Source organism: Penicillium taxi (genome assembly GCF_028828555.1).
Source record: "Penicillium taxi strain IBT 34144 chromosome Unknown utg000001l_segment0_segment0, whole genome shotgun sequence".
Lineage (NCBI taxonomy): Eukaryota > Fungi > Ascomycota > Eurotiomycetes > Eurotiales > Aspergillaceae > Penicillium > Penicillium taxi.
This window is the reverse complement of record NW_026643203.1, coordinates 4404698-4425377: the sequence shown is the minus strand read 5'-3', so window position 1 is coordinate 4425377 and position 20680 is coordinate 4404698. Positions and strand designations below refer to the sequence as shown.

The following is a 20680-nucleotide window of genomic DNA, read 5'->3' as shown; positions in this document are numbered from 1 at the left end:
ACCGGGCGGTGAAAGGGGTGGCCCTCCATGCTCCATGCTCTCTGTTGTTTGAAATGACGAACGGTTATGGTCCCCACAAGCTCTGTCGTCCTCTCATTGCTTCTTTTTCGTTTGAAGAATTCCAGCTGTGAAGGAAGTTTTATAGATGAGAATCAAACTGCCATGAATCTGCTCCGAGCAGGTCTCCTTCCTATGGACTAGTGCTCCTTCCTTTTCTGTTATCCATCATGGATCAAAATGGACGACCCTCAGTCGAGGTGCAAGTCTTTGCATCCAACGTCTCCCAGAGACATTCCCAAACACTGTCTGTTGACGAGGCACTTCAGTACTCGTCCATGTCAAGCGCGCCGATATTTGGTCTAGGTCTGTAACCTCTCAATCACGGAATCCCTGAACATTTCACAGAATAAGATCTAATTAAAATTTTTGTATTAGATTGTGTTATACGTCCCGATGTCGGTCGACCATCCAACACGAGCTCCATCAACCACGTGCTTCAAGCAGGTCGGAATACACTGAGTGAGCTGGACACGGAGATACGATCTGGATTGGACGAGTCGAGCCGACTAGAGACGTCCCGTGAATACTTGCAGCAATTGCTAGATGGGGATCAGTTGACCGAATTGTAAGAACTTATTTGCATATACTATTCTCACGTGCCTTCTACTAATACATCACTTGCTCTAGCAAATTCAAGCTTCCTCAATCGCTTGGTCATAGCCAACACCTGAGCTCACCTAATACCAATGGCAATTCATCTGGTCATAATCAACTTGGATCATTTGCACGAATGATGCTTGATTCGACAGATGTTGCATTTCGATGTAAGGGCAAATTGAAATTTCGCATGTTTTTGGACCTCGCACTGACTAGTCACAGACCCAGAAATTATCCCAACAATACCTCCGAAGATTAGAGCTGAGAAAAAGGATCCTGTCGAAAAGCCTGCACCTTCTTTTAATCTTCAAGAAAAAGATGAAAACAAATCTCGTTCACTTTCACCTCAATTACAGTCTCCACAACCTTCTAGTCGACTGGCTGTGGTCATTCCATTGAAACCTACACCCGTAAAGCAATTGAATAGTACAAAACCCAAAGTTGTCATTCATAGCCGGGACACAATGGCTGCCTTGCGCTTAAAGGACCAGAAGGCAGAGGCAGATGATGCTCTGTTGAAGCTGCAGGATCTTCTTCAGGAAGTATTCGATGCCGAAGATCAAATCGAGCCTGAGTCATTAATCGCTGCCACTGCTGATCAACCGAATCCAATTTTTGTGAATTCAAATTCGGTGGACGTGCACGGCGCTCTGCTATCTTCTGAGGCCCATGTCCGCCTACAGAAAGCTCTTCGCAAGGTAGCCGGGTTTGATCGGCTACAGAATATACCGACTGATTGGATCAATCGGGTCCAGAAGTATTGTGAAAAGCCAATTGCGGCCTCTCAAGCTCCGGAATTAAACCTGAATGATCCATCCAGTGAAGGGGAGATTCAAGAATGGGTGAGTAAAGTTGAAGGTGTTCTCAATTCTCTCCTTTCGATTGAAACGCTTCTTCAGACGATGTCTGGACGCCGAAACGAGCGAGAGCTTTGTCCCGAGGATCTGATAGAAGCCATTCCGACTGTACTGAACCAGGCCTTTGACCACTGTATCATTCCTGCAGTGGAGGCTCGCTCTGGCGGCAAGAACACTGAATATTTCAACGTTTATTCAGCCCAAAAGCGTATTATCGGAAGTTTGATTCATCAGAGCAAGAAGGTTCTTACCCTTTTTGCCGACTTTTTGTCCCGTATTGAGGTTTCTGAAGGAACAATCACAGCCGCTGAATTCCTTGCGGCGAAATTGATTTTTGTTGAAAACGCTCATAATGAGAGAGACTCAGCAGTAGGTCAATCGAAGTATGAACCTGCGAGACGCGCGGCTATGGATGTCCTTGCAAAGATATTTTCAAAATATCCTGATCAGCGCCCCTTCATATTGGATGAAATCCTGGTGTCATTGGAGAAGCTTCCTTCAACTCGTCAAAGTGCGAGACAGTTCAAGCTCGTAGATGGCAAAAACATTCAACTTCTTACTGCACTCGTACTTCAACTGGTGCAAACAACTGCTCTCGAAACTCCACGATCCTCCAAGACGAAGCGTCGAATACATGCATCTCGCGATTCGGATGACGAATTAATGGGTGATACAGACGATCTGAACAAAGCTGAATCGGAAGATGACGAAGAGCTAGACGAGTCTTTGGAACATCTGGCGGCCAAAGTGAACCGACTTTACGACAATGCTGTGCGCAGTGCGCAATACATTGTCAAGTTCATTGTCCAGAGGGCCATGACATCAACAAAAAGCGGCGATCAGCCATACCGCAACATTCTCGATCTATTCACTGAAGATATGATCAACGTACTCGGATCCACAGATTGGCCCGCTGCTGAACTTCTCCTTCGAATTATGGCATCGCATCTAATTGGTATTGCAGATCAAGACAAGAGTGCAGCCACTGCAAAAAGCATGGCCCTTGAGCTCTTGGGGTGGATGGGATCTGCAATATCGGACTTAATAGCAACCGCCCAGCACATGCTTCCTGCTCTGGAAGATTCGGACAGTGAACTCACTGATTTTCTAAAACAGCAGTTTGAGGACTATTCCGCCCGTGCGCTGTACCCGCAAGATCTAATTGCTCCAAAAGGCCCATACAGGATGGCACTCGAGTATCTATCACAGGATAGAAACTCCGACAATTGGCACTTGGCTAGTGCTCGTGGCTACTATTTGGCTAACTGGGCAAAGACTGTGTGCAACTTCTACTACAATTCGGAAGATAAGGCCGATATGGTTCATGATGAGATGACTCAAGAGCTGGTCCTCCTCCTGTCAAAATCTTTCTCTGACCCACGATGGCTGGAGAGCCATAGGCAATTTAACACAATCTCAAATATCCATGGTCGTTTTGCTTATGTTTTGACGGTTCTGAACTCCAGTTTTGGTAAAGCTTTTGACACCATTCTCAAAATCCTTCTGAATTCCATTGCCAGTGATCAAGCCAAAGTTCGCAGTCGCAGCCTCAAAAGTGTCATTTACATGCTCGAGAAAGACCCAAATCTTCTTGACCGCGATGCTTCAGTCATGCGCCTCATTCTCCGGTGTACTACAGATGCTTCTCCCATGGTCCGTGACTCGGCGTTGTCACTGATAGCTAAGTGCATCAGTTTAAAACCCAAACTTGAAGAAGAAGGGTGTCGCAGTATTCTTGCATGCGCCGCAGATCAGACTGCTGGTATTCGCAAGCGCTGCGTTGGTCTGCTAAAGGAGCTTTATCACAAGACTGCACGGCAGGAATTAAAATTGGCAATTCTTGATAGTTTTCTTCAACGCACTGGTGACCATGAGGATAGCGTGGCAACGTTGGCTCGTCAGACCTTTGAAGAGATCTGGTTGACTCCTTTCCATGAATCCATCGACTCTAGCTCGGATGCGCCGAAACTCAAAATGGCTTTGGGAGAACAGGTCGGTTTGATCGTTGGTCTTGTCCAGCGAAGTGACACGGCTCTTGATTCCCTAAGCGGATGCATTAAGGCTGTACTCTCTGATAAATCCAAGTCGGCTGTATTGAATTTCAAGGTCTGCAAATCGATGGTTGCAATCATGTTTCAAAGACTAGTTGAAGATGCAGATGCTTCTGGGAAAGACTTCCAGCAAGCTCTTCTTCAAACAATAACTGTTTTTGCGAAGTCTAATGCAAAGCTGTTCAGTCCAGACCAGTTGGAGGCCCTACATCCTTACATTGGTCATCTCTCAACCGCAGACGACCTCTTCATCTTCCGATCAGTTGTGGTGATTTATCGCTGTGTCTTGCCATTCCTTTCTTCATCCCAAAATAATTTCCTGAAAGAGGTGCAGAATGATCTCTTTAAGAGTGTTGCCAAGCTTTCCCGATCAGAGCTGAATGAGGTTATGGCCTGTTTATGGACCATCAACGGTGTTCTCGAAAACACAGACCGGCTTGTGAAGCTGACTGTATCCGTACTTAAACCTTTGCAGCAATACAAGAGCGTTGACCTGGCAGCAGACAAGAATTCCTCGGTCTTGGCTCGTGCGAAGAGTTATATCCGAATTGGGGGATGCGTCGGACGGCATTGCGACCTCGAAAAATACATATCATATTTCAAGAGCTCGTTCCAAACCTGGACAGGTGGATCCGTGGCTAGCTTGATGGTTGACTCTATCCTTCCATTCACCTCCTCAAATCAACCTATGGACCTTAGAATTATGGCTCTAGAAAGCTTGGGTTCCATTTGTCAGTCTTGGCCAGCTCAATTTGGCCGCGAGCCCACTCGGAAGACCTTTGCTCAAGTGTTCCAGGAAGAAGTGCCAGTTTTACAGAACATAGTCCTCAAGTCATTTGCTGATTTCTTCGCGATACATGAGGGTAAGTCTGAAAAGGTCGTCATTTCAACTGTCGATGAAAGTGCGCAAGAAGCTACTCGACTAGGAGGATCTTTGAGAGCTAGCGATAACGATGGTGCTGCGGCGTTGATTGCCCAGAACTTTCTTCCCAGCATGCTCACGGTTGCCCAGTCGCGACAAGATATTTATGCCCTCACCGCTATCGAACTCATTGCAAGTATCAATCGCCAAGGTCTGGTCCATCCGAAAGAGTGTGCTGGTGTACTTGTCTCGCTGGAGACCTCAACAGTTCCTGCGATTGCAAAGGTTGCCTTTGAAGCACACAAAATGCTCCACCAACAGCACGAATCGATGTTTGAACGAGAGTATATGCGAGCTGTTCAGGATGCTTTCTACTACCAGCGAGATATCGTCGGCGACTCAAAAGGCGCTACTCGCAGGCCTTACGTAGCAAAACTCGCCCCACTGTTCGAAATTGTCAAAACCAGCAACAGTCGCTACCAAAAAAAGTTTCTTGCAAGCCTCTGCGGTAAGGTCAATTTCGAATTGAAAAAACTCAACACTAGTGGGGATCCTCCGGAGCACCTACTATTATCTCGCTTCATATCCCACAATCTTGCCTACTTTGATTATGGTCAACATTCCGAATTGGTGCCCACTATCGCGTGCATCGAACGCATAGTTTCATCCACCGGTGCCGCAGTCGCTCTTGCGATTGAGACGGACGTTTTTCCAAGTCCCATTGCTCTGCCAAGCGCTGAGACAGTCAGCATGTTGCCGCCTGATTCTACAATGATGGTACCCACAAACATGTCGCACCCAATTGATACCGCTATAAAATTGAGACCGCTGGCCACAGCCGCTGCCGCCCTTACAATGCTCTGGGAAGCCCGAACTTATTTGCGACGCCTTTATGGAGTCCACTCCCACAGCAAAGACCAGGGTGGTAAGCCCTCTACAAAGGATCTCAATAAATCTGCCACCAAGGTTCATGGTGTTACTGGTGATAAGTTCTGGGAAGCCGTAGATAGGAACATGGCTGCATTGACAAATGAGGACGCCATGTTGAACAAATGCCGCGACTTCTCAACATTGCTCGCAATCGACGAAGAATTCAAGGTGGATCGAGATGACGATGACGAAGGGGACAACTTCGATGCAATGATGAATGTTGATGACACTGCCAGTGGGTCCCGAGCAATGAAACGGAAAAGTACTGATCCGACCACAAGTGCCAGCAAGAGACCAAAGGGCCGCAAAAGCTCCATCGGCAAAAAGAGATCAAGCACTGAGCCGGATGACAATTGGGATAATTGGGAATGATGATTTCACCCTAACTTGCCTTTTTGCCCGGCATCGTTTATTCTTATGCATACGAGGAATATAGACGTTGTAGAATTCCTATCTTATAACACCCGCGACTCGCAGCTCACTTAGGTAGAGCAGCTTTTATTCTATTTTACCTTGAATATTTTAGCTTGCATCATGGATGGCGCATGGGAGGAATATCATTTTCGAAGCTAATAGGCTGGCTTCCTTTATGCTCATTTCTCATCAACCATTCCTAATTGCTTGATCAGTATACCTCACCTAGGTAACCTTTAGAGACCTTCTTTTCAACCTTGGGGCTTAGAATAATACACAGTCACGATTTAAAAAGCATGCCACAGAGCCTGTTTCAGAATAGTTCATACGCACCGTCTCACTACAAAATACGTCCTGGAAATCTGATGATCCTTCTAAGGTTAACTTCCGAGAAAACCTGAATATTTCTCGATAAAGTCTACCTAGGTACATATACTGCGTGCTAGGTCCACAGGTATATGTATAAGTAACAATAATCAACCACCTGGACATCACGATTGAGTAATGGCCAGCTAAGATGAAACTGGAAATGCTACTGAAGATGAAGCTCAAGCTCAGATGAAATATGGCAGTTCTTGGAGGACTCTCAGCATAAAGACGTATTTTCTTGCGATGAATATCTCCTTTTCTGGAAGATACACTGAGACCCATGTCACTGATGGCCTGGGGCTCCTCGAAACGAAAAAAAAAAATGCGTTATACTATTTATTTGCTTGTAACAAAGATGGTTTTGAGAAACCACCCTCCTGACTAATCGGAAATAGGCAAAATCTATACGCTTTTCGCGCTGCGCATATTTATTACCTGAAAGTGTGGACTTGTATTGGGCACAAAATGTCTGATATTTGAAGAGTGGCTTCGTTTGTTCGATTCACGTGGGAACGTGCCAAAAGTGGTGCTTTTGATAAAGTATTTCTCTCCTCACATAGGGGCAGTTGAAAAGGTCGCCCAATCTAATCAGCCCCTTCAAAATACGCCGATCCTTTGGTTTCCTCCCTCTGGAAAAATTTAGCCACTTCGGCAGTTATTGAACAAATTCACATACGATTGGCATGAGACTCGGCTTCGCGATCAGGAATTTAGGGACCAGGGTCGTAATGTCCCATTGGAGGCCTGGACGATTGATATTCCCGACGGATCAATTTGCTATATATTCATGCAATATGATGGCCTGTCTTCACAAAAATCAAGCTTGAGTCCGATGCACCACTTCAAGTTATAACTAGTCCTGGGGATCAAGAACTCAGCCAGGTTTGCATAATTGAGATCCAAGGTACTGCCGAGAATACTATACTTTCTAAGCCACAGACCTGGTGAGCTATGATCAATGAGGCTATAAATATCAACCGATCTGTGTGCCCACCACAGAAAGAGGTTGTTATTTCATCTCGACACCTTGAGTAGAGAAATATATCTCGCTCGGGTTGTCTACTACGCGACTACGAAACAGAGAACGAAGCTACTGAGTAGCAGAAATTTCATAACATTCTCTGTGAGATTCGTGAGATTGTTCTGATTACACCATCAGAATGCGTGAAAGCTTTTCGAACGTTACATCTATACGAAGAACAGAAGGCCTGTAGCTGATAGAGATATTGCGCTTATTAAAGCCACGTGGTGTCCTAAATTATAAACCGAGAGACCAAACAAAAGACCTCGAACTGATTGACATTTAATAGTATTGTGAGATTTTTCTAGCTAGATATCTCTTTTATACAAGAAGTTGAAAGTCGAAAGCTTGTCTGCACGCACGAACCGCGTGCCGATTTTCCGGGTTCGTTTCTGCACGTGACTGTATGATGACGTAGAGCTCCGCAGGTACAGCAGACAATCTTGAATGTTTAAAGTTCTTGCTCACTTACATCTTCTAAGTAATTACTTGTCTGCCCTCGTTTCTGGATCTCGCTGTTCTCCGAATCGCTGTTTTCGCTTCTTCTCCCACCCCCTTTACTATTTGGGTCTCCCCTTAATCTACGCTATGAGCGTGGCCTTGCGCCGGTGCCGTCCGGATGGCTCCACGTTGCGATCAATCGGATCTTTTTCAGCTCGTTTAAACGTCTCGAGCGGACCTCTACCAGCTCGCAGCTCTGTTGCACGTTCTCTGAACACATATCGACGACCCATACAGCCTCGTTATCTCGGTTTAGCCCCCAATGGATTGGCTTTGGTCCGTGGGCTGAAGTCCGATGCCGCAGCAAAGAAGCCTATTCGAAATGCTCTTCACAAGACGTTTACTGCCTGCGGAGTGTTTGTGATTGGCTCCAGTATCTGTATTGTTGGCTTTTTCATTTACGATGCTACCACCTACCGCGAAATTCGTTCGGGAGAAGATATCCCTATCTCAGAATTGGCGCTTAATCCACGTATTGGTGGTCCCAAGAATCTCCCTATCGCAGAGTTCCTTGTTAGCGACTACGATTCCGACGAAATGATTACGCAGAAGGACAAGCCACGTCTGGTGATCCTAGGAACTGGTTGGGGCAGCATCGCGCTATTGAAGGACTTGAATCCTGGTGATTACCATGTTACTGTTGTTTCACCCACGAACTATTTCCTATTTACTCCCATGCTGCCATCTGCGACAGTCGGTACATTGGGTCTCCGTTCATTGGTTGAACCTGTCCGGCGCATCATTGATCGTGTTAACGGTCACTTTATGAAGGCTACAGCTACGGATGTTGACTTTTCAGAGAGGCTTGTTGAGGTCTCGCAGGTTGACGAGAGTGGTACAACCAGAAATTTCTATATTCCATACGACAAGCTCGTTGTTGGCGTTGGTATGTTTGATCCTAGTACACCTCGACGTGGCCGGTCTAGGTATAATTGACTTGAATCTGACATATTACTCTATTAGGCTGCGTTACAAACCCGCATGGTGTCAAGGGCCTGGAGAACTGCAACTTCCTGAAAACAATTGATAACGCTCGTGAAATCAAGAACAAGGTCCTGGATAACATGGAATTGGCTTGTCTTCCCACCACTTCCGATGAGGAGCGCAAGCGTCTCTTGTCTTTTGTGGTCTGTGGTGGTGGCCCAACCGGTGTTGAATTTGCTGCTGAGCTTTATGATCTGTTGAACGAGGACCTGTTGCATTCTTTCCCTCGTATTATTCGGAATGAGATTTCTGTCCACATCATTCAGAGCCGCTCTCATATCCTAAACACATATGATGAGGCGCTATCCAAGTATGCCGAAGTAAGTTCTAGATTTATATTCAATCTCGTGCAATAGAATGATACTAATGCCACCTAGGGCCGGTTTTCTCGCGACGGCGTCGAGGTATTGACCAATGCTCGTGTCCAAGAAGTGAAAAACGACCGTGTTGTTTTCAGTCAGGTAGAAGATGGGGAGACTATTACCAAGGAGATCCCCACTAGTTTCTGTCTATGGTCGACCGGTGTTGGTAAGTTTAGCAATTTTTCAGCCCAACTTTCTCAACTAACACTTTCCAGCTCGCTCTGAATTATCTGAAAAAATCTGCGATAAGCTTGAAGGACAAAACAATAAGCATGCCATTGAGACCGACTCCCATCTCCGCGTGATTGGTGCCCCATTAGGCGATGTCTACGCCATTGGAGATTGTGCTACTGTTCAGAACAACGTCGCTGAGCACGTCATCAAATACCTGCGCACTATCGCATGGGAGAAGGACCTCGATCCCGAGAAGGTGCAGCTCACCTTCTCTCAGTGGAGCGAGGTTGCCAGCAAAGTGAGGAAGCGCTTCCCGCAAGCCTCTAGCCACCTCCGTCGAGTCGACCGTCTCTTTGAGCAATACGACAAGGACCAATCCGGAACCCTCGACTACGGCGAGCTGAACGAGCTCCTTCACCAGATTGACACCAAGCTTACCTCCTTGCCAGCAACTGCCCAGCGTGCGAATCAGCAGGGTTTGTATTTGGGCCGCAAGCTGACCAAGATCGCTGCTGCCCTTCCTGGTCTTATAGCCAATGAGGTTAATTACGGTGATCTTGACGACACGGTCTACCGCGCTTTCAAGTACACTCACCTCGGTAGTCTGGCGTACATTAGTAACGCGGCTATCTTCGATTTCGGTGGCATGAGCTTCAGTGGTGGTATTATCGCTATGTATCTCTGGCGCAGTATCTACTTCGCTCAGAGTGTCAGCTTCCGCACCCGGTGCATGCTGGCAATGGACTGGGCGAAGCGCACTCTTTTTGGAAGAGGTATGTCTATTCTACTTCTGTCTTCATTATTGGAACAAAACTAACGTTTAAATTTCTTTTAGATCTTATGAGCTTCTAAAATCTTATATCTTTAAAATTACATTCGATTCATGATCTTCGAATTAGGAGACTACATAATTCTTTGGTTCGAGTCCCGACTATGGACATTACTTCTATACACCATTCCCAGTCCTGAAAATTGAGCACTGTGTATTTAGATGCTAGCCATTTATAGGTAATTCTGGGTGGCTTTCTTTGCATGTACTACATTTTTTTTTAGGTGAACAAAGCCTCAGTCTGTACTTCTATTGCTTTATGTTTAACGGCGCTGGTTTAGACCGCCTGCTCCATATGCCCAGAAGGATTTTTGAACATATTGACCTTGAAACTCCAAAATTGCTGCGCAGAACGGTATCAAACAAGGACTTTACGATGTAATGAGGTGACTGAATTCAAGTCACAGCCCTTGTGGAGCTGCGCCTGCAAAGGGTTGATATTTATTAAATGTAACCGGGATATTCCGTAATGTGACGCGAAAAGGATGACCGTATTGATGCACCGGGCGCCTTGCTAATAAAACTGATAATAAAACATCACGACATCGTTGGATCCACATCGCCGTTGTTCACCATAATGGTATCTGTGCGATAAATGGCATCGTTGCTTTCAAGCGTGTCGTTCACTAAGCCGATATCCAGTTTATCGGGGATATCTTTCTTTGCCTCACGAGCTTTGATTTCGGCAAAAGCGCGTAGCTTGACCAAATTGCGGAGACGAGCCTCTTTAGAAGCGCCTTGACTTTGCAAGATGGCCTCATTGACTTGGGTTGCAATATCTTTACGGAGGCTAGGGTTTAAGAGGGAGGCAAGGGAAGGGGTCAGGTTGTCACTGGGGAATATCAGGAGAGCCAGAGTGCTTTCCAAGTCCTCCAAGAACTGGGGGTTAGTCGGAGCTCGAGGAGCTAACTGGGATGTTGCAAACTCCAAGGCAGGACTGATGTCGCCGTCTGGAGTAGCTGTGCAAGTTCGAATCAACTCTACCAGCTGCAAGCGCAGGAGAGCAAAGTGCAGTGAAGGATTTTCATCTAGGATCTATTCAATCTTATTAGCAAAGGCTCACTGAAAAACGGGATATCCAAATTAATCGAGTTTGAGGTTGCTAATCATATAAAAAATTGGTGATTGTTTTTCCTCAACACCCCGAAGGGTTGTAGGAGTGGTGCATGAAGTATTTTAATCATGAAAGCGGGTAGGAATATGGGTAATGTATGGCAAGGCGAGAATTATTTCTTACATGAGGATTAGATTCATTGATCCTTTCGATTGCTGTTTGGATGTTTCCGGTATGGATAGCAGTTCGAATCTCAACCCGCTCTTCAATTGACTGTAGATCAGTTTGGATTTGAATGTTGGCCTCAATGGCGAACTTCTGCGCAGCAGCGGGATATCCGTTGGTGACCAGGTAGTCCATGACGAGGTTATTGATGTCACTGAAGCTTCATATTAGCAGCTGTCACAAATAACTAATGAAAGATAGTGATGTGTTGGAAGGGGCATTGAATCAGGTATCAAGTTAACATATTCTCTTCACATTGATTCAGAGAGATTCCCAACTTGTTTTTTTAAATCATCATATCAAAAGGGGGCAAGGTATTGTGATGCGGAATTACTCACGTTTTGGATGGCTTCACCTCGTCGACCTTCCGCTCGAATTGGGGCCAAGTCGGCGTGGTCGTCGAGGAGGAGCGAGACATCTGTGCATGATGTTAAAGGCAGTAACAACAGGTGTCAGCGCGCCGGCAAGCATACTGGATTACCCGAAGACATGCAGTTGAAAAACAACGACAGAAGTCTTTATTGACAGCAAGCTAATAGCTAATTGGATGGGTGACTCAAGAGACGACAGCCATGGAAAAAAGGCTGAACGCTTTTTGTTTTTGAGAGAAAAGCCCTGTTGGAGGGAAAGAAGAAGATGGATGAGCGAGGAAATCGAAGAAAATACCGAAGATTTCGATTACATAATAAGCGAGTCATTCAGCGCTAAGCCTAATTCATCTCAACTAAATGATACCCACGACTTCACTTTACTGATATGGACTAAAGAGGGGTTTGCAAAACATGGAATCGATTTCTCCCTTATATTCTGTCATCCCGGAGGCGAATTACTCGCCGCCATGGCAAAACTTGAGCATCATCGGCATCGCAGGAAGTTCTGGCTCCGGAAAGACCTCGGTGGCCATGGAGATCGTCAAGTCACTTAACCTACCTTGGGTGGTTATCCTTGTCATGGTATGGTTCATGAAGCCTCTGGGGGTCTTAAATCTAACCTACAGCCCTTGTAGGATTCTTTCTACAAGTCTTTGTCATCTGAGGAGCATCGCAAAGCCCATGCAAACAAATATGATTTCGATAGCCCAGAATCTATTGATTTTGATCTTCTTGTGGGAACCCTTCAAGACCTGAAAAAAGGGTAAATCATCTCAATATTGACATATTTATCAATTTTATTTCAATCTGACTCTTTTACGCTAAAAGGAAAACTGCCAATATCCCAGTATACTCATTTGCAGACCATCAGCGACAAGCTCAGACGACCAAAATTTACTCTCCTCGAGTGCTTATTCTGGAGGGAATTCTGGCTTTGCATGATCAACGAATTTTGGATATGCTAGATGTTAAGGTATGAGTTCATTTATTCTATCATGCTCTGCTGCTGATCTTCTACAGATTTTCGTTGATGCCGACATGGATGTCTGTTTGGGCCGTAGAAGTGGGTCCATCATTTGCTTTCAAACCCGTGGAATATTTGAGCTAACCAGGATTATATCAAGTTCTTCGTGATGTCCGTGAAAGAGGACGAGATATTGATGGTATTATCAAGCAGTGGTTTGAATATGTCAAGCCATCCTACACTAGATTTGTGGACCCTCAACGACATATCTCCGGTGAGTTTTGTCATTCTTCGACCTTGCCAGATAAACTTGCAGGGAATCTGATTTTATCTAGATATTATTATCCCTCGTGGAAGAGATAATATAACTGCTATCGGTATGTTCAGAGACATGTATCTGCAAAAGATTCGTCATTGACTCCTTTAGATATGGTGGTCAAGCACATCCAGATTAAGCTTCAAGAAAAGTCAGAGCAACATACTGCAGAGCTCCACAAGCTTGGACTCATTGCAGCAGACATTAAATTGCCGCCCAAGGTACACGTACTGCCTTCTACACCGCAGCTGCTCGGAATGCATACTATTCTACAGAGCCCCGAGACTGAACATGTCGACTTCGTTTTCTACTTCGATCGACTTGCTTCTATTCTCATCGAAAAGTAAAAACTTTGCTCGATTTCTACCTTTCTAGCCTCTTTTACTGACCGACGGATTCCTAGGGCCATGGACATGACATCATACGTTCAAGGAGATGTAGAGACCCCACAAGGAAATCACTACATGGGTCTCAAACCAGAGGGTATTGTTTCGGCAGTTGCCATCCTACGAGGAGGTTCATGCTTGGAGACTGCTCTGAAACGAACTATTCCCGACTGCATCACGGGTCGGGTCTTGATTCAAACAAACGAGAATAACGAAGAACCAGAACTTCACTATTTGAAATTGCCACCCAAGATTGAGGAGCACTCCTCCGTATTGCTCCTTGATCCCCAGATGTCCAGTGGAGGCGCTGCACTGATGGCTGTCCGTGTCTTGGTTGATCATGGAGTCGACGAACGCAATATTGTCTTCGTAGCATGTGCAGCGGGAGAACTGGGCCTGAAGAGGTTGGCTGCGGTGTTCCCCAATATCACGGTTATTGTTGGTCGAATTGGCGAGGAGGGCGAGCCACGATGGATGGAAAAGCGCTACTTTGGCTGCTAATTATCATTTAGTTTAAGACTTTGTCAAATGAATAGCACATATGTTCTATACTGTATCACATGGATGACTGGACACTGTATAAATCATAGTACAGTAATATTTCCATTTTGAGATATGTGGACTCGCATGTTGACCGCCCTAAAACCCCGGCAGAAAAAAAGGAAATTTGTCCGAGATGGAAGGCAATCGTTTCGCAAATTTGCGATCAAGTCACTTTCTCATTTTTGAGTTTTAAATTTTTTTTGTAATCTCTGTAAACTGCAAATCAGCAGGTGGAGACTACAATGGCAGGTCAGGATAAGAAAAAATCCAAGAAGACCGGCTCCAAGGGAGAAGCCGGTCAAGTTATTAGTATGTGAAGCTACTTTTAAAAGAAAGCAAAGTTGGAAGAGTATGTCAAACTAATGTCACGAACTGTACAGCCGATCCTCGATTTGCCAGCATTCAAAGTGACCCTCGTTATCGCCTCCCTAGCAAGCGACAGACTCATGTCAAACTCGATAAGCGCTTCCAGCATATGCTAGATGACAAGGATTTCTCTCGCAATGCCGCCGTAGACCGATACGGACGCAAACTTGCGCACGACGATACAAAGAAGGAATTGAAAAAGTTCTATCGCCTAGAGGAAGAGGAAGAAGAAGAGGAAGTTGAGAATTCCAGTGATGACGACGACAAGGAAGTTCAGAAGAAATCGAAACGAGTCAACGAGCGTGCGTATGATCCTGCTCGCAATGGCGGATTCTCAGACTCCTCGTCTGAAGACGAAAGCTCTAGCGATGAGGAGGAAGAAGAGGTCGAAGCAGAGGTTGACGAAGTCGAATTTCCCGATCAGCAACCGGGCAATATACCTCTCGGTGAGGTCACAGATCGGATAGCAGTCGTGAACTTGGACTGGGACAACATTCGTGCAGAGGACTTGATGGCAGTCTTTTCAAGCTTCTTGCAAACTGGAAGCCGCGTCTTGAAAGTTGCCGTCTATCCCAGTGAATTCGGAAAAGAAAGAATGGAGAGGGAAGAGATTGAAGGTCCCCCAAGGGCAATCTTTGCATCTAAAAAGGAGGAAGACGAAAGCGAAGAGGAGGAGGAGCTTGACTCTGATGAGGAGGAGGAGGAAATCAAGAAATCCATGCTGAAGACGGACGATGGAGAGGAGTTCAACTCTACACAGCTACGGCGATACCAGTTGGAACGGCTACGCTATTACTATGCTGTTCTCACCTTCTCATCTAAAGATGCCGCCAAGCATGTCTATGATCTTGTGGATGGTGCGGAATATTTATCTAGCGCCAACTTCTTCGATCTTCGGTTCGTTCCCGAGGATACAGACTTCGATGACGACAAGCCCAGGGATACCTGCTCTCGAATTCCTGACACTTACAAGCCAAACGAGTTTGTGACCGATGCCCTGCAACACAGCAAAGTCAAGTTGACATGGGATGCAGAGGATAAGTCACGAAAGGAGGCGCAAGCACGCGCATTCCGGGGCTCGCGAAAGGACATTGATGAAAATGACTTGAAGGCATATCTTGGAAGTGATAGTTCCGACAGTGAGGAGGATGAGGAAGATGGCGGTGTGGAAGTAGTCGACAACACCACCAGTGAAACCACAAGCACCAAAGTGTCTAAGCGGGAACTTGAGCGGCAACGCATGCGATCTTTACTGGGTCTGAGCACCGAACCTACTCGCTCTTCCAAGCCGGCCGGCCCTGTTGGAGAAATGGAGGTTACCTTTACATCAGGTCTTGCTGGTGGTCATGGCAAGGATACCATCTTCGAGAATGAACCCGAAATCGAGGAGACTCAAATCGAGAAATACGTGCGAAAGGAACGCGAGCGCAAAAAGAGGCGAAAGGAGAGAATGAAGGCTGCCAAACGAGGTGAACTACCCGCTGGAGATGCCAAGAATAGCGGTGAAAAGGAGCTGGTCGAGAGCGAGGCGCCTCAAGAAGTCACTGAGGATTTGGGCTTTGACGACCCATTCTTTACAGACCCTACTGGCAAGACCACCGCTATTGCCCAGAGGAAGGAGGAGAAGCGCAAGAAGAGGGCCGAGCGTGAAGCTGAAGAGGCTGCTTCAGCCGCTCAGAGAGCAGAACTTGAACTTTTGATGGTTGATGACAAGAAGTCTGAGATCAAACACTTCGATATGAACGAGATCGAGAAGGCCGAGAAGCAAGCACGCAAGAAAGGAAAGGGTAAAGCCAAGGGCAAGAACAAAGAGCCTCTCGCTACGGATGACTTCAATGTGGATGTCAGTGACCCTCGTTTCTCGCGACTTTACGATAGCCATGAATTTGCTATCGATCCGACCAATCCCCGGTATAAAGCGACGAGCGGCATGAAGGCCTTACTAGACGAGGGCCGTAAGCGCCGACGTACCCGAGATGATGGTGAGACTGAACCAATCCCAGACAAACTGGATCGCAAAAAGAAACAGAAGAATACCTCTAAGGAGGGAATTTCGGATGATCTGCAGAAGCTGGTGGCCAAGGTCAAACGCCAGTCAAAAGCGTAGATGGTCTATTGTTCTGTCTGAAAATATATCGTTAGTAACTACGAGTACCAAATCACATGAGATTCCATTATCTATTATTTCGATGTCGATGCCGATCTGCAGATTACCTAGCTAGCTTATTGGACAGCAACAAAAGTACATACATGTGTAGGAGTACAATAAGAGACGTGGTGTCACTTTCCAAGATTGAGGCTGAGATCATGTGGTATGGAATGAGAGTCGTCTTCACCGCCTCTTCTACTGAAGGTTTCCTTTACCACCCCCCACTACCCACTTCAAAAATTGGCTTCTTCGAGACTTTGTTTGAATCGCCAAAAAAAGGAATCTTATTTTGTCTTCTCTCACTTCTTGATCTCTATTCAATTGCAATCTCTTATATTCAATTCCCGTGACCTCCCAGAGCCCCACTATCCTGCAGGTCATCTTATCCCGCTTTCTTCCATTCTCCCCTCCACCTCGTCTCTTACATCAGTGCTTATTCTCTCTTGGTAATGGTTGCTACCCAGTGGAATTAAGCAATGGGTACATACAGTCTAGTCCTACCTAGCTGTCTGTTACCCAGAGTTACGCCGCGCTTCTCTTCTGAACCGTTATCGTTTTCCTGTACTTTATCCGCGGGTTTCCCCGAGAATCTTCACCATGTTGGGCCGACTTCTCAGCACCGCAGCATCGAGCCTCAATCCATCTGCTTACTCTTCCCGAAATAATGGTACTCCTCTCGAATCAGTGACCGAGGAAGAACACACATCCGGTCTTCTCTTCCCTGATGTCAACCTTCTTCGTCGCTCCAATATCCATGCACACCCATTGCAGGCATCATTCAACTCCCCAAATGCTTCCAATGCCGGCGGATACGATGATCGTGGAGGAATGGAATTGGATCCTGTCAAGGATTTCCGAGTGATAGTGGCTCAGAATGCATTGGGAGACCGTGACGCATGTGTCTTGCTTGACACACGTGCTACACCTGAACCATCTCCTACCGGCCTTGGGATTGATTCACAGGGCCTTGATCCGTTTGGAGCCAGACATGCACGTACGATTTCTAGTATCTCCCGAGGCCCTCGTCGAAATCTAAACTCCATCCAATCATCCATCAACGAACCTAGCCCTCTCTCATCAGCTGCAGACGCGCGCAGATCATCTCCTGCAAGCCCCGGTGCATTTTCGCGGGCTCGTGGCCGCAGCTCCACATTGGCACCCGCCGGAGTATTGCATGAACCTGGTTACCGTCATTCAACCGATTCTAATGATACGGGCCTTCTCAATTGTATTTTTGGCAGCAGTGCTTTCAGCTACCGCGGGTCATCGACAAAGATGCATATAATTTCTGCCGATCAAGATCCTGGAACAGCGCCCACTTCATCTCCCGCTGCACGAAGTCCTCTTGCTCGTGCCTACACAACTGGTAGTCCCTCGGGTCCGACCCGAGTTTCCGATAGTAGACCCCCTGCCAAGGTGACCGTGCTCGTGACTCGCATGTTCAGTGTCAACCTCCCAGAAGGCTCCGAGGCCTCTGCCGACCGCCATGATTATGCGAGTGCTCTCTATCAAGAGTCTCTCCCTGAATTGGGCTTCCCATTTCCAGATGTGTCGAAAGGGAAGAAGATCAAAGAGAAGAAAACACCTATGTATGCGGTGGCAATTACCATCCAGATTCCTCTACTTGCGCGCAACACCAGTCGACCCGTCTCGCGGTTCAGTACCCTCAGCCCTGATTCTCCTCGGACGGGATTGTCTAGTTCGTTGGATTCGGACTATCGTTGGCCTGGTTCTCACTTGGAGGATAGTCTATCTGCTGCGTCCCCTCCCGCAAGCCTGGATGAGCGATTAGACCTTCTGGTCGATCACTGGGATGTGATCACTCGCACTTTGTCTCATTTAGAGACACTAGCTCGGAACGAAATCCTTTTCTTGCTGCGGAAAGTGGACTCTTTGTCCGGGCCACACCCGAAGCCAGCTAAGCCCCCTAACATGCAACGAACGAATCAAACCATCGTGCATCTCCCAGCCAACATCTTAGCGGTCAACTCGAAGCTTAAGGAAGAAGCTTTCCGCAGTACCCGCAGAATTAGCCTCGCTCTTCAGACCCCGTATGTTGTCACAGGTCAGAATCGTTGGGGCGTGTGGCGTGAAGAGGGCCGCTCCATTGTTCGCGGACTTGGCGACAAGGAGCAAAACTTCTTCTTTCTAGTTTTATTGACTGCATTTCTGGGAAACCATACCGAGTGGCTGAATTCTTTAGGCCCAGATTGGTACCGCCGCCGTCACACTCAGCAGACAAAATCTCAACAGGACACAGATCCGATGCTTACCCATCGCACCGTCATAATTTGTCCCAACAAGATGACTGCCCGACGATTGGTTTTTTTACTCTCTGCTTTCATTCCATCTAAACAGCGATTGGACCCGCTGCCTTCGCCGCTCAGACCTGGCACATCAGCATCTATGCGCGCTATCTCTCAAAGTCCTCCAGGAGTACCATTACTTCGGCAGGAGTCTCTTCGCAGAGCAATTGAGCGCCGTGCTCGTGTACAGCGATTAAATCTTGGCGATGAACAACGTCATCGCTCAGTGAGTGTTTCGTCGCAAGATACAACTCAGCGGTCGTCTGATGGGATCGACCTTTTGCCACCAACGGATTTTGCCTGGACACGTAGAGCATCCGATGCTCGTTCGATCAAAACTTTGAGTACGGTTAAGGACAACAGGGCCAAGGCTACTACTACCACTACCACCACTACTAGTGGAGCCACAACATCGGTGATTACACAGAGCAGCACTGTCCCTGTTCCTCATTTCACATCACAGACGAGCCGTACAAGCCAGACGGAGTTTGACCGCAGCGACTCAAATGGTAACGAAAGCCGGGCATCTGAAAACCTGCTAAAAAGCCTACAAAGAAGCGACAGCTCAGCTTCAGCAATGGTTACCCATGGCGGTATGACAGCTGCTGGCGGCCGCTGGGGTGGCTTGTTCTCTGGGCTATGGAGCTCAGGAAGGGAGCCAACTTTTGACAGAAACGAGGAGTACTATCCAACTTCAGATGCACGGAAGAGGTCAATCGCCACTATCGCAGGTCCAACTGCTCGTGGCCCGACCACTTTGAGTCAGATGGTCGCAGATGTTAAAGAACACGAAGCAGAGCATCGCCCCGATACTGCACCCAGTGGAAATATCTTGATTCCAGCTGCCACGGCAGGATCACCGCACAACTGTGAGGACAATTCACCCGAGCCTTCGTCATTGACAAGTCAAGTCCGTGACCAACCTTTGAGAATGTCTGTTCGAGCAGAGGACGGCGTCATCGATGTTGATCTTCCCCTACCCGGATTTTTGTCTCTTTCTTCTTCGGGCGATTCGACAATTGCGTCACCCCGAAAGACCCGAACCTCAGTCACTAGCATGGATGCTATGACATCGTACAGCAGTGGATCTGGATTCCATGGTACTGTAAAAGAAACTGATGGCCCTAGCACTCATGTTGCTGGCTGGCTCAAGATTTTCCACGAGGATTTCTCATTGCAGGCAGTACGTCCGTACGCCTCGGTTGAAGCCGACATCAGAAGGGCCATGCGGGCCGAGCCAACACCCTACAGTGTCTCAACCCCAGATGCGGAAGGAACAGAGAGGTGGGTAGATGTTGCTACCACGTTAATCGCAGACACCCGTACATCATCTGTGAAGCGTCTCCGTCTGAGACGCAAGATCATTGTGGGCCGACACAACGGAACGCTCAACAGCCCCATTTCACCGACTCCTGGTATTCTCGACAATGGCCGGGGCTCTGTTGGCACCTCTGCATCTTCACAGTTTACGAGCTTCTTTTCCGGACAGAGCAAGACTCCTGATGTCCCTATTTTGGATGGACAAGATCCAAACTATGTGGAAGAGCGATTTACCGAAGAGCCTGTAATGGATCTCGACACTATTCTAGTAGATGCAGTCGAACGTGTCCTCGGAAGTAGCGGCTATTCCTCCCTTGCCCATTCAAGAGCACCATCTCCCAATCGCACGCGTCGAGGAGAGGACAAGGGCCAAACTGCCCTTCGTGCAGAAGAACCTATCCCAGTGGAAGTTCCTCGAACAGAGTGTCGCAAGATAGTACTTGGTGCTTTGGAAGAAGTTGTCCGTGTTGTCACTGCCGAGCACTATCGTGAGGATGTGGATAGTGAGCTTGGTATCGCTGATCGAGAGCGAAGAAGAGCGCTCGCAGGGGCGGATAACACCCTGCGCGAAGGAATTCGCAAATGGCTTCTCGATGTCGAAGAATCTTGGTAATCGCTTCATCAAGCCGCTTTTCTCTTGGTCTTCTATTTCTACCCAAGATCACGTCC

General features: G+C 47.1%; 6 protein-coding genes across 6 annotated transcripts; 5 read left to right on the top strand and 1 right to left on the bottom strand.

Moving 5' to 3' along the window:
* Nucleotides 1–227: 227 nt before the first annotated feature.
* N7495_001575 (putative sister chromatid cohesion protein Mis4) lies at nucleotides 228–5729 on the top strand (the record flags this gene model as incomplete). Its single annotated transcript, XM_057204245.1, has 4 exons — nucleotides 228–363; nucleotides 436–625; nucleotides 688–824; nucleotides 880–5729. The coding sequence occupies 4 exons, from the start codon at nucleotides 228–230 to the stop codon at nucleotides 5727–5729; spliced, it is 5313 nt and encodes a 1770-aa protein (XP_057068318.1).
* A 2020-nt stretch (nucleotides 5730–7749) lies between these two features.
* On the top strand, nucleotides 7750–9999 carry N7495_001574 (putative NADH-ubiquinone oxidoreductase 64 kDa subunit; the record flags this gene model as incomplete). Its single annotated transcript, XM_057204244.1, has 4 exons — nucleotides 7750–8575; nucleotides 8626–8966; nucleotides 9024–9174; nucleotides 9224–9999. The coding sequence occupies 4 exons, from the start codon at nucleotides 7750–7752 to the stop codon at nucleotides 9997–9999; spliced, it is 2094 nt and encodes a 697-aa protein (XP_057068317.1).
* A 549-nt stretch (nucleotides 10000–10548) lies between these two features.
* On the bottom strand, nucleotides 10549–11708 carry N7495_001573 (glucose-induced degradation complex GID8; the record flags this gene model as incomplete). The annotated part of the gene is made up of 3 exons (XM_057204243.1): nucleotides 10549–11046; nucleotides 11249–11444; nucleotides 11629–11708. 3 exons carry the CDS (start codon nucleotides 11706–11708, stop codon nucleotides 10549–10551), a joined length of 774 nt encoding a protein of 257 aa, XP_057068316.1.
* Nucleotides 11709–12072: 364 nt separating this feature from the next.
* Nucleotides 12073–13828, top strand: N7495_001572 (uridine kinase family protein; the record flags this gene model as incomplete). The annotated part of the gene is made up of 8 exons (XM_057204242.1): nucleotides 12073–12243; nucleotides 12297–12424; nucleotides 12490–12634; nucleotides 12682–12724; nucleotides 12786–12899; nucleotides 12961–13002; nucleotides 13053–13284; nucleotides 13345–13828. 8 exons carry the CDS (start codon nucleotides 12073–12075, stop codon nucleotides 13826–13828), a joined length of 1359 nt encoding a protein of 452 aa, XP_057068315.1.
* A 284-nt stretch (nucleotides 13829–14112) lies between these two features.
* On the top strand, nucleotides 14113–16343 carry N7495_001571 (pre-rRNA-processing protein ESF1; the record flags this gene model as incomplete). Its single annotated transcript, XM_057204241.1, has 2 exons — nucleotides 14113–14179; nucleotides 14251–16343. 2 exons carry the CDS (start codon nucleotides 14113–14115, stop codon nucleotides 16341–16343), a joined length of 2160 nt encoding a protein of 719 aa, XP_057068314.1.
* A 639-nt stretch (nucleotides 16344–16982) lies between these two features.
* On the top strand, nucleotides 16983–20624 carry N7495_001570 (uncharacterized protein; the record flags this gene model as incomplete). Its single annotated transcript, XM_057204240.1, has 1 exon — nucleotides 16983–20624. The coding sequence occupies one exon, from the start codon at nucleotides 16983–16985 to the stop codon at nucleotides 20622–20624; it is 3642 nt and encodes a 1213-aa protein (XP_057068313.1).
* Nucleotides 20625–20680: the final 56 nt, after the last annotated feature.